At 38.1% G+C, this 13,063-nt stretch overlaps 1 protein-coding gene across 7 annotated transcripts in view; it reads left to right on the top strand.

Moving 5' to 3' along the window:
* FOXP1 (forkhead box P1) overlaps positions 1–13,063 on the top strand; it is a 601,776-nt gene that overhangs the window by 379,613 nt on the left and 209,100 nt on the right. For all 7 annotated transcript variants that reach the window (XM_054595428.1, XM_054595430.1, XM_054595431.1 and 4 more), the window contains one exon: positions 1,567–1,751. In XM_054595428.1, coding sequence (XP_054451403.1) covers positions 1,578–1,751 — 174 coding nt within the window. In that variant the 5' untranslated portion in view covers positions 1,567–1,577. The remainder of the gene's footprint in view (positions 1–1,566; positions 1,752–13,063) is intronic.

Raw genomic sequence — 13,063 nt, 5'->3', positions numbered from 1 at the left:
ATTATTGTATCTCCTTTTTGAAGTCTTACTCTATGAACTTAGAGTAGGGCCCTGCCATTTCATTGTTTAGTCCTTACTGCATCTCAGCTTTAAGAGAATACGTGGTTAAGAATTGACATGAAGCAGGACTTGTTCCAGTTCTGACTCCACCGTTCCCAGCTGTGATTCATGCTGGGCAAATCAGAACAACTCTCCTGGAGCCAAGTTTTCTCATCTGCAAACTAGGGGTAGACATTGTCATCAGAACTAAACGGGAGAATATCTATAAATCACCTGCAGTAGGGCCTGGCACCACACTGGTGGTCAATAGATGGTAACAGTACGCATGAGCAAATGTTATCTGTCTTATGTCATAATTGGACACCTTTACTGAGAGCTGTGTTGGCTCTCTGGGATAATATTTTTGTACCTAGAGAGGAACAAGGTGGAATGTGACATGTATTTACACAGGTGATACACATACATACACACATAGCACCATATATACACACACATACAATTTTATTAGATGTTTAGTACTTTCAAATTCAGAGCTTTTCTTTGGTACGCCTAGGCTAGATTTTCTCCAGAAGAAATATAAGACCCAGAACTTTCAGGCCTTAAACCAAACCAAAGGCTAGTAGTAATTCAGCATGAGAAATACATAACTTGGAATGGGATTTCTCAGGCAAATTTTAAGTATACAACAAAGATCAGCCCTGGCTGGTGTGGCTTGGTGGATTGAGTGCCAGCCTGTGAACCAAAGGGTTGCCGGTTCAATTCCCAGTCAGGTCACATGCATAGGTTGCAGGCCAGGTTCCCAGTAGGGAGTGCATGAGACGCAACCACACACTAATGTTTCTCTCCCTCACTTCTTCCTCTCCCCTCTCTCTAAAAATAAATAAATAAAATCTTTTTTTTAAAAAAGACAAAGATCAGAGTCTGAATTTACCTTTTGAAAAGTGGGGACTTTTTTCCTCTCTAAAAGTGGCCTATCTTATTGGAATGGCCAATTTTGAAGAATTTTAGTATCTGAATGACTCCCAGGAGTATGAAGCTTAAAATGCATTTTGGTTTTTGACTGTAAGTGTTTTCAACACAAGTAACCTTGGGGGCCTCCTAGTCATGTGTGTCATCTCCTTAGTAGACTTCAGTTGAGTCTATTTCCCTGACAGTATAACATCACTCCACAGAGTCTGCACACACCAAAGCATAATATTATATACCTAATATGCTGTATAGAATGACTTACTGGTTTTTTGAGCAGAATGTCCAGATATGATCACAGAAATTTAACCGTAAATTCTAGGTTCACCTGAAAATATTTATTTTTTTCTAAAGGGAAAAAGATAACCTATTTGAAACAGTACTACTGGAACTTGAATTTAGACGGACAATTCCGTACTCAAAAACTAGGGGACCGATCATAAACGAGGGATACAGGGAGTGAAAGAAAATGACAACTGTTTACAGACTTTTGGCAGCATTTACAGCATGGCCCTTCTTCTTGTGCACAACAACTGTTGTAACAGCTGCTTTCTTCCTTTTTTCTTTCTTTCCGCTCCCTCCTGAAAACCCTTCTATCAGGTTTTTGAGTCATGATGCAAGAATCTGGGCCTGAGACAAAAAGTAACGGGTCAGCCATCCAGAATGGGTCAAGCAGCAGCAGCCACTTACTAGAGTGTGGCAGTCTTCGGGAAGGGCGGTCCAACGGGGAGGCACCAGCCGTGGACGTGGGGCCGGCCGATCTGGCTCACGCGCAGCAGCAGCAGGTACTGTGTTCTGGAGTCTGGCTGTGGAGGGTGGTAGGGGCCTATTCCGCTGCCTCATTTGACACTTGACCATTGTGAATATTTTATGCTCACCTCACTCTCTGACTGTAAGCAGCATCTTTTCAGCCACCAGTGTGCTGGGGTCCTAACAGCTGATTTAAGAAACAAACTCTCAAGCCCTCGGAAACTCTCTTGGGGCACGGTTGTTGAGAATGAGATTGAGAGGACTCCTCACCACTCCCTCCCTAGCCCCAAATGTGTCAGCATAAAGTTTAACAACTATTAGGGATAAAATTAACCTTTGGGGAAGCAGTACACAGTGCTTTAATTTAAAAAAACAAAAACAAAAACAGGTAACGGAATTGTTAAGCCTTATGAAGAAGGAATTCAAAATAAAGGATAAGAGATAAAAAAAAATAAGGACTTATAAAAGAGAAAAGATTAGGTGAATGAAAGTAGAAAAAATAGAAATGCAGACAGAATGAGGTAAAAACAGGTAAAACAGCAATAACACAGGCATCAATGTAAGAAATTGCTATCTGCTACCTGTAGGAGTTGAGCAGTAGGAGACATCTACATATGTTTCTTACATATATTTGGTTGTTGAGATGTAGCTAAATTCTTTATATTGTGTCTGTTTGGTGGATCCCCAAAATGCTATAAATTGGGACACACTCATTCCTGTTACTGTAGTATTGTTTTTGTAGGCACATAACTGAGTTCCTGTGAGTAACAGGTGAAATATTTTCAAATGGTAACTCAGAAAATGGTGTGTAGCTAGTGTTGACAAAAATTCAAATAAGTAAATAGCATTTGCCTAAACACAGGTGTTGTTTTTCCATCCTCTTTTGGAATCAAGACATATTATTAGTTCTTGTTAATGAAAATGGATGGTATTTGTTCCATATTAATCCTTGATTCAATTGTGCAATATATAGTTACGGTGACTCTTGGAAAAGGGCAAGAAAAGAATGATGCATCTTTGGGCCTTTCTGAAAGAAACGGAAACTGTCGGGGACTGACAGGAGAGCGACAAACCTTCTCTCAAAACATTTCCCTGGAATCTGCGTCAGAGAAACAAAGAGAACTCCTTCTTATATTAGAGATGTAGCCTTTGGCAGGCTCTAAAGCATTTTCTGTTTTCTCCTTGCTAAAAAAAATTTTACAATGTAAGAACTCATTAGATTGTTGGTCTTTTAGAAATTGGCAGAACCCACAGGACACAATAGAACCTGTCAGAGAAAGAAAAGGGAAACTAAGAGACAAGATAAAGTCTTAATCCAGAAGACTTTAAGTGACTTGATCTCTTGCCTTGGCAGCCAGATCTCACTGGTGCTGCACCTGGAATGTATGATGTTTGTTGTAATGTAAACTTTGTGCATTTAAATGAGTCCAAATGACCTAATTCTAAGCAATAAGATTGTTAGCCAAACCTATGACTAAGTGGTAGAAGGGTATCCATATATTTGTACATATTTGCTTATGTGGTGTTTGTAGATGTTTATGGTTTATATTGAGAATAAATGGTTGGTATTTTGAAGTGCCATTTTCTATGCCTTTACCATGGAGAGGCCAAGATCGACTGCTTCTTTATGGAGTAGCTGAGGTATACCTATTGACCAATGTGGTAAGAACCTCAAATATTTAGTATTTGGAGTACATTAATTAAGTGGAACATTAGCTACTTTTGAATTTTATTTGAAGAACTTAAAATCATTCATTATCTCAAAGAAGTAAGTCAGCCAAAAACTTTACATATATACCATACACACATGTGCACACCTCATAACAGCAATGACAAATTAACCTCACAGAAGCAAGTTATAAAAGTGTATTTATACAGCATCTTCCTTAAAAGCATCAATAGCAAAATTAGTTACTCACATCTCCCCTTTTTATTTTGGTTGTGACTACTTTGGAAAATATTTCAAATAAAGGTCAATAGTTTTTTATTCTACTTCACAACTCCTTTTTAACATTTTTATAACAATTCTGTTTCTATTTGCCATTTGTGTGTTTTAGGAAAAAAGAAAGCAGTTGGAGCTCTCATTGTGGCTAAAGCCTCACATATTGTGGCTGGCAGGCCTTTTTGGTCTTTTAGTATAAAATACTGACAGCTGTTTCACTCTGCTAAGTGCATGATAAGGCTTTTAACAGGTTGTTTGGGGAAAAGAAAATCTGTAGATGAAATAAGAAAAAAACTTCAGGATTCATAAAGTTTCACAGGATTAGAGTTATTTGAGTTTTCTTCCACACTGAAAACTGCAACAATTAAATATTTTGGAGCATCGGTGTGATGGACTGGGTTTGTTTTCATCATTTTTATTCTACAGGTTTCTACTTGAAGTGAGAATACCAGCAGTGAGAAAATCACAGCCATGCTGAATTCATTACTGCAGTAGTCACACAAAACCACGGATAAAATTTCAATAACTGCAGGCCACAGTTGAGTAAACAGTTGCACTGAAATTTAATTCCTGTTGACTTTTCCCCCATTCCTCGCCAGGGGCACATTCTGATTCTGTAGTACAAAGACAACAGGGGTTACAGCTTTGATTAATGTAGGACAGTGGAAGAGAATTAGAACTGTAAAATACGTTAGAAGTCCATGGAACAAAAAGATCTGGCTTAAAAGGGCTTGGTATAAAAATGAGTTAATTATGCTCTCTGTGAAACTGAATGGTGTAGGATTTTCCAGTTGCACCACTGCAATCATTCCTGATACAGGGAGAACTTTTACCTAGTGCCAGGATTTAAAATAAATAAATTCAAGTCTTTTAGTGTTTGATCCATATTATCAAAGATAATTACAAGTGATAGCAAGTGCCCTTAAAGATGGAGAGCTTTCACAAAGATTCTCCATGGAGTGCATGACTTCTCTGTGGGTTTGGTTTGCACATTGACTAAATTGTGTCCAAATAGAATTGTTTTCTAAAAAATTACATACTTGACAACTAGAAAATGGGAGAAATCTGGCTTTTCCATTTTCTCTTTAAAAAAAATCAGATCTGCTTAACCTGAGCTGGTATTTTCACAAGGGCAGCAATTGTTGGAAGATGAATTGCTACTTAAGTCAGGGAGCCTGCAGCCCTCCAGGTGGCCTTAGTTCCCACCCAGCAGCCTCACCTGTTGGTGCCCTACAGGCAGTGCAGTTGGTGATTGTGGTCTGGGAGATGCCATCATCACTCAAAAGTTATCAGCCAAGGAGAGGTGCTGCCATTAGCTGGAGGAGCCCAACACACTCACAGACTGCCTGCCTTCCTTCAACTAAATGTATTGTCTCTGTAATGTTTCAACTCTACTTATATCTGGGCCATAAAACTATTATAACAATAGTTCTCTAATAATATAATTTGATAGAGTTTCTGAACATTTTCTTTTAGCCATTGAGTAATTCTTTACCCAGTACAATATGACTTTTGATTTCCTATTATGCCTGCCCCATTTCTGGGTCTGTAAAAGTTCTCTATTGGATATGCATTCCTCCATTATGAAGCTCAGCAACAAATACTATTACCTATCTCTACAGTTTTTTTTTTCTTAAAGAAAGGATTTTAAAATGTCCAGAGCAATTTCATAAACTGTGTGGATTAATGCGTTTTAAAAGTCTTGAATTTTAGAAAGCAGAATTTTATTTCCATATTGCTGCAAATGAGAGCGTTGTCAGATAAGCATATTACATAGAGCATAATGTTTAGGAGTTTTCCCATATACAGCATATGCTGCCGGGTCAATTAACAGAATGCATACTGGAAAATGTTTATTCAATAAAGATGAATTGCTGTTAAATCAAACAGCTATTTCTTAACACTCTATTTAATGATGTTTTTTTCCTGATATTTTGCGGGGGTGGGGGGGGCGGTCCCACCTGTCAGTTTCACTGTCTGCAAGTCAGTATGAGGAGAGCTTTGACCACTGTGCTTCTGAGGTGTGGCTGTCATTTTGTGTGAGGGAGAGCAGTTTAGAGATAGTCTCTGAGGAAGACAAAAAAAAAAGAAACTATATATGGAATTTGAACATGTATTATTTAGAGAGTGTGGATAAGTGATGTGTTTGCTCTGTGTAGCTTCTTTAATATTTGGCTTAAGGTATTGAACCTTTTAGCCCAAAAGATAGTGGTACACATTCCACATTTCATGTTAATAATGTAAAAAAAGAGAGAGAGCGAAAATAGTGAATGACTATTAAGGAGGTAAGAAAGGTAGAAAGAATAGGGAGCTTCTGAAAAATCATGAAAGGGAAGAAGGAGGATTCATTGGGTTGAATTCTGCCATTGAGCCATTGGAGGAGGTAAAAGACTATTCATTACACAGGATAGAGAAGCTCAGAGAAATAGGATGAGTGTGACAGGACTTAAGAATGGTCTGATTCTATACATTCAAAGGGGATGAAGAGATTAGCCAAAGAACATACATGCATATATGCATAGCCCATGGACACAGACAACAACGTGGTGAAGGCCAGAGGTGGCAGGGGCCAGGGAGGGGGCAACGGGGGAAAATGGAGGACATCTGTATTAGTGTCAATAATGAAAGAGGGGGGCACTGTCAGAGGAGGCCAGGAGCACAAGTAGATACCTACTGGCATCCTAATTCCATGGTATGCCATGAATAATTCCATGAGAAATGGAATTATAATGTCCAAAGTGTCCATATTGTAGCATAAATCAATACACAAAAATTAAAAAACCTCTTCATTTTCAAAATGGCAGAATAAATTCTTTATTTAATTTTTGTTGCTGAAGTTACAAGTGGATATAGAGCAGAAAGGGGAAGTTTTTCTGCCAACATTTGCAACTTTTACCTGCCTCTTTTTGAAAACAATGCCTGGAAGAAATAACATTCAGTGTTTGGCTGGGCCGTAACCCCATAGGAAAGGAAGCCAGCCTTTTGCTTCTCACTCTTACCAGTATTTTCTTGGGGCTGCACCAAAACTCCACTGGCCATTCTTTGTCTGTTTCTCACTCTATTCTGGAGACCCAAGTGATTAGGTGGGTATCTGTTGGTGTGAGGACTCAGTAGCAACGGCCAGTTTGGCCTTCCTGTTCTTTTTTTCTTTGAAAAAGGTTGCTTATGACCTTTGTTAGGAACACCCTTAAGTGGCCTTTTTCACTGAAGAGGCCAGTGTCCAAAAGGAGGGTCTTTTGAGGCCTTTAGAAGGGTAAACATGGCCAGCATGTCTGTGTCCTAAAAGGGAAGCTTCGGGAAGGGGAGTGTAAAACAAAATATTGTTAATATTTATTGAATGCTCTCTTGGGGCCAGACAATGGGATAAGAGCTAGAATTTTCCTTAACAGGCAGAAGAAATCCCAAACTATAATTTTAAAGAAATCTCCCTGCTAAGCTATACTCTTTTTGGAGACATTACTCAAATTTCATAGAAAATATTGATGCTCAAAAGTATCCTGTAGGAATCAGTGCCATAAAATGTTAGTGATAACAATGCAAACAGATTGAAAACAATACAAACTGAAACAAAAGAAATTAACGTAATTCTGCCAAATTATAAAAAAGCACTCACAACAATAACGAATTCCCACTTTTCTCAATCCCTTTTGTGGCTATTCCTGAAAAGGCACATTTCAGTCTGAATGCTCAACTTAGTTCTCCATTCTGTTAGCTTAGACCTGCCTTCCATCAAAACGTTCTCAAAGATTTATGTAACCTGCGATGTAAGGTTTGTATGAAATTCTTTCAAGTTTTGATTACTAAACAGTTTTGTGTCATTAATTTCTCCATCGGAAATTAAGATGGTACATAAAACAAAGAAGAAAAAAGAGCATGTACGTAAGAGAGCATAGTAATAGAAACTCAGGTGTCACATTTCACTATGAGTGAAGTATACTCTCCTGACTTTAAGCAAAAGCATCTCTACTTTGACAAGGTAATTTTAAGCCCTGACCTGTGAGTTAATAACAATTAAAAAAATATATTTGCTGTCTCTTGTCTAACCAGAAATCTCTTTTTGAACTTTTGGGAGATATGACTTTACTGATAATTTGTTGACAGATTAGCTTTGATGATTGCAACGCGTTCATTTTGCAAAACTGGCAGACTCCTATCTGTCCTCTGAAGGCAAGGAACCTACTTGCTGTTTTGCAAGTGCTTGCTTTTATTGATGACTGGTGCTGAGCAGGCGGAATTGGTATGTTTGTGTACCTGTAGCTCCCTGATGGGGTCCAATGTACTTTTAGGTAGTAGTGCATAGATTGCTTGATATAAAGGATTACAAGGTGATTGCGTTTATGGCAAAGTAGAATAGCAAAATAAATGCAAGTAGTAGAAGGAGCCACAGAAAGGAAGTTTATATAGGGAATCAAACCCCCATATTAGAGTTTCATTTCATCACTTGGTCTTTTTCTTTAAGATTTTATTTAGTTATTTTTAGAGAAAGGAGAAAGGAGGGAGAAGGAGAGGGAGAGAAACATTGATCAGTTTCTTCTTGCATGCCCCCAGCTAGGGACCTGGCTGGCTGCCCAGGCATGTGCCCTGGTTGGGAGTCAAACCCATGACCTTTTGGATTGCAGGACAATGCCCAGTCCACTGAGCCACACCAGTCAGAGTTTATCACTTGGTTTTTGAACTTAAATCCGTTGTTATTGTGAAGTGTTACTTGTAAGATTCCAGAGACCCTTTGCTAAATACTGTTTGATTTGGTTCAGAGAAATACAATCACATTTTTTTCCTCTTACATGAAAACGTGATCAAGGGAGTTTCACATTCTGACCAGGTCTCTACTTTGTCCCAAGTGAGCTAGTAAACATGCTACAAAACATGGGTAACTTGGCTTCCTAGGTTTGGATTGCTTGAGTTCATTTATTTCTTTGTTTGTGTATGCTTTAGCTTAACTAATATTTGTTGTGCATGCTTATGTATAAGAAAACGTGGGGACCAAAATGACGTGTGTGAGGTGTTGGGCAAATGTGGGAAGCAACTGGTTTTTGTTTTTTGTTTTTCTTTCTTTGTTTGTTTGTTTTTTTAGCTAGAGCCTAGAGAGTAACAGTGGGAAAGGTGAATAGTGATTAGGGGTTAAATGAGCTCAGCTTGTGGGAGGCTTGAGTATCTAAGCCAGGGGAAGTTTCCAAGTAAAGAAGGGCCATACAAGAGGAGGCATACTGAAGGTTAATTAGAAGATTGGATCTCGCCTGGCTTGGAAGGAAAGAGATTCCTAAGAGATTAATAGCAGTGACCAGGGATTGCAGTTGGCCCAGAATTTAATAATGGGACACTAGTCCTCACCTCATTTAATTGAGGGGCACCCTGTCGGTGACCACCTGTTATTGCTCCCTGCATTTCTTCAACTACAGTTGAATACCTTGGTCTACTGTGAGCCCCATAAGGACAGGGATGGGCCTTTCCTCTTCCATGATATTCCTCAACACAGAGCACAGTGCCTGGCATAGAGCAGTTCTTGGGCAGACTCTTTGTGAATGAATGAATGAAACAGGAAGGGAAAGGAAGGCCTGGATCAAAATGAGTGTTAGCAAATTAGCAGGGCTTTTTCAATTATATGTGAAAACATCGAGGAGTGGGAGTTACGAAGGATGGTTCAGGATATCCAATCTGAATGCCTCCCAAAATGGTGGTACGATAAAACCAGAAAAGAGGAACATTTGGAGGAGAAGAATCCAAGCTGCTTCCTTACCTGTCACTAATAGGGGTTATTGTGACACGAGAAAGCAAGCACAGACATAATCTGTCAATAAAGGATGGACTTATTTTGGAAAGTTTTTCTTAAAGGCTATTTTAAAAAAAGACCCCTTATTATATCACTAAAACTAACTTATCAAGTATTTTCCGTTTAGTCTTTGCCAGTTACGAATGAGTATATCTTCCAAAAGTCACATGGGTAATGCTGATAAACTGCTTGCGTTCCTAGTGATCATGGAATGAACTTAACTATTTTTGAGAATAAAACTAAGATGTTGGATCTTTGGTAAAGTCTTTCTTTCCTATTGCCACAGCTTCTTAGGATGAATTTGCTTTTTAAGTGAAGAGGGTGCATGTTGTGTTTCTTTTATTGGAAAATACAATGTGTAATTATTAAATGGTTGGAGCTATTGGTAGGCTCATTTACACGGTACAGATGAAACTGCCTAGGGGTGTCGAGGCCTTGTTTGTGTGTTCAGGTTGAGCCTGCATAGAGGCAAATGAAAGGAATGAAGAAGCTCTGTTCTCTTTAATTCTTCTGCGAGGGTTTTCTAGTATCTAAATCGGTAACCCTAAGGTTCTCCTTGAATTTTACTCTTTTATACCAGTAAAAGACTGATCGTTTTAGACTGTACCCAAAGTAAAATTAACTTTCTAACACAGATTCATCTTTAGCAAAGTTTCTTAAAGTAGACCATTTATCATCATACAAACATAAGTAATTGTCAGTTTCACAGTCTCTGGTTGAAAGAGGGAAAGTGTCAGCTGATCCGAAATCCCTGTTTTTATCCCGGTGCCTTCTGTCATCCCCATCTCCCCTCTCTCCATGTTGAAGGGAAGCTGACTTGGTATCTTCTTAGTCATTCAAATCCAATAACTTTTCATCTGAAGGTTAAGTAGTGAGATATAAACTAAGAGATGATAATATCAATTTTATGTTCACTGAAGGGCACAATATACCTCTTTGTAGTAGAGGGAAAATTGTGCGTAAAATGTCTTTTGCTTTTCAACAGCAGAACCATGCTTCTCAGAGCTAAAGAAAGAAAGGCTTTTGGAAAAAATTTAATAAAATAACATATAACATCCTAAAGTAAGGCAGAAGTGGCCTTTTATTATTGCAATTATTAATTTTTCAGATTGCATGGTAAGAAGTAGTGCCATTTTTATAGCCTCTTGTATTGACTTTTGTTATCCTCTGTACGAACACAGCAACCTTTTACAAGGTTAAAGACTGGGAGAGAATGACATAATGCACATTCTCTCCTGACTATTTTGGTCCTAATGTGTGTGATAAATAATACCATGATAATATTGCTCACCTTGCCTCATTTTTTTTCTCTTACTCATGATATTTCCATTTCAACTCAAAAGGAATTCTGCATCCAAAAAGACTACACGAAAATGTCTTTACAACATGCATTTGTATTATGCTGTGCTTATCTCATTAGGTTGACACTTGTCTTAGAAACACAAAGTTTGTGCTGTATTATATGTGTATGCATGTGCATTTATGTAGAGATTTACTGTGTCATGAACGTCTAACGTCTTTTAAGAGGGCAAAATGCCATGCATAAGCTGAGTATGAGCTATTCACATGTATAATTGTCAAGATTATATTCTGTAATAGTGTTTCATAGTTAAAATTGTCAAGGTTGCATTCTGGAAATAATTTTAAATTTCTCTCAGCCATTTATTCAGTAGCTCTTTTGAGTAGGTTCCAGGTACAAAGCATTGTGTGAAGCCTGCAGCCTATACCAGGGATTGGTGAACTAAGCCAGAAGGCCAAGTCTGGCCACATCTGGCCTGCCACTTATTTTTTTAATAGAGGTTTTATTGAAATACAGCCGCACCACTTGTTTATTGTTGTCTGTGGCTGCTTTCTTCCTGCCACAGCTGAGGTGAGTTGTTTCAACAGAAAATGTATGACTCACGAAGTCTAAGATACTTATTACCTGGTTCTTTACAAAAAAAGTTTCTTGACCCCTGGATTAATGAATGGCAGATGTGTTAAGCTATGCCTTCAAGAACTTTCTACTCTTACTTTATGGTGACAAAACTGAGGGATCATCCCTCATTATTTTCTAAAATTTCCATAAGAAAAAATTACCACAGTTTTAGACATCGTTTAGCATTTTCAGGAGTGGTGAATGAACTTGTAGATACCATCATACCTGAAGAGCTTCTTTCTAATCATTTAACTGAATGTATTTTACAGATTAAAAGCTTTGGCATCATTGATGGTTATAAGACTAGCCAGTTAGCCTACTCATGAAATGGAGGTCGGACACGGATTGAGTCACTCAAAGAGCAGATGTCCTTGGCCGTCATTCTCTTACCAAAGGAAATTAACATAAAAATGTAGTGTGTCTTAAGTTCATAGTCCCATGTTGGCTAGAAGATACAAAGGAATATCCTTAATATCTATCTCCCTGCATTTATAAACTTCATAATCTAATCATACTGGAATAAGGCATAAACATAACATTAAATATCAAGAAAAATTTCCAAGCAAATAAAGATAAGCTCTAGAAGAGATGCATATGACTAATCAACAGGTGAGTGATTTAAGCAATAAATCTTGAGTAACACAGAGAGGAAGAGTTTCTTTGTGTCTGTGTTGGTAAGATTTTTAAAGACTATGGAAAAATTTAGTAAACAGTAATTCAGTACATGCATACCTGCTGCCTTAGTTTAACCCTTTCAATGACAAGATGCTGGGTACAAGTATTTACTGAGCTGTGTAATACTTATGACTTATCTGCATTTATGTAGAGACTTAGATATTAAATGTCCAAGACATTTGTCTTTGCCATTTTGCCATTTTTGATTTTGTGCTAAGAAAGGATGGATTTCTGTTATGGAATGACTATAGGTGTATGCTGAGTAGAGATCTTTTTTTGCTGGTCACCAGTGTCTGTGTGGATTGGTCTCCAGGAAATGGCCCAGGCCTGTCTGTTAAACACACCATTGCCTGAGTTGAGTATATGATTTCCAGAGATTATATGCAGGCTGACAAGGCTGGTCATTTGGTTGGTGGTGTCCCTATTTCACATGCTTTCATATTAAATTTTAGTTCGTTCACCAGGATTTATTGTATTGCTAGAACAACTGAAACCATAATACCCAATTTTAAAAGAGTTGTCAAATTTTGAAGACATTTGCTCAGCCCAGCTGTTTATGAATTGTCTTTCCTAGGAAATGCAATGGCCTGCATTTGTGTCTGTTTTTAAGTTTGTTATCAGATATTTCGCAATTAGTAAAGATCTCTTTAGTCTTCCAAGTAAGTGTGTTTCTCTGGCAAATCCATATTTTGAATTCCATCATTCTTACATTTTTCAGGTTTATGGTCCCTTATTCTGCAGATCTGGTGAAATCCCAGTATCTTTTGCTCTGAAAGGGGGTGGGGGGATGGGGTGTGTGTGTGTGTGTGTGTGTGTGTGTGTGTGTGTGTTTGTTTGTGTAATTTTCTATTACAGCTTCATGTGCATCATACCCCACCCCCTTTCCCCAATTAAAGCACCTATACAGTTCATACTGCAGGTTAATTAGATTTGCTAGCTGGTCCATCATTTTGACAAATTTTCATAGATTTTTTTTTATGTTTAATAAATGTTAAGTATATTAGTAACCTATCCTTAATATGGAAAAGGTTTCCTCTTTTGG

Source organism: Pteronotus mesoamericanus, unplaced genomic scaffold, assembly GCF_021234165.1.
Source record: "Pteronotus mesoamericanus isolate MK-2021 breed Mesoamerican mustached bat unplaced genomic scaffold, CSHL_Meso_final scaffold_54, whole genome shotgun sequence".
NCBI lineage: Eukaryota > Metazoa > Chordata > Mammalia > Chiroptera > Mormoopidae > Pteronotus > Pteronotus mesoamericanus.
The sequence above is the reverse complement of the archived record's forward strand: the minus strand, read 5'-3'. Positions and strand labels throughout refer to the sequence as shown.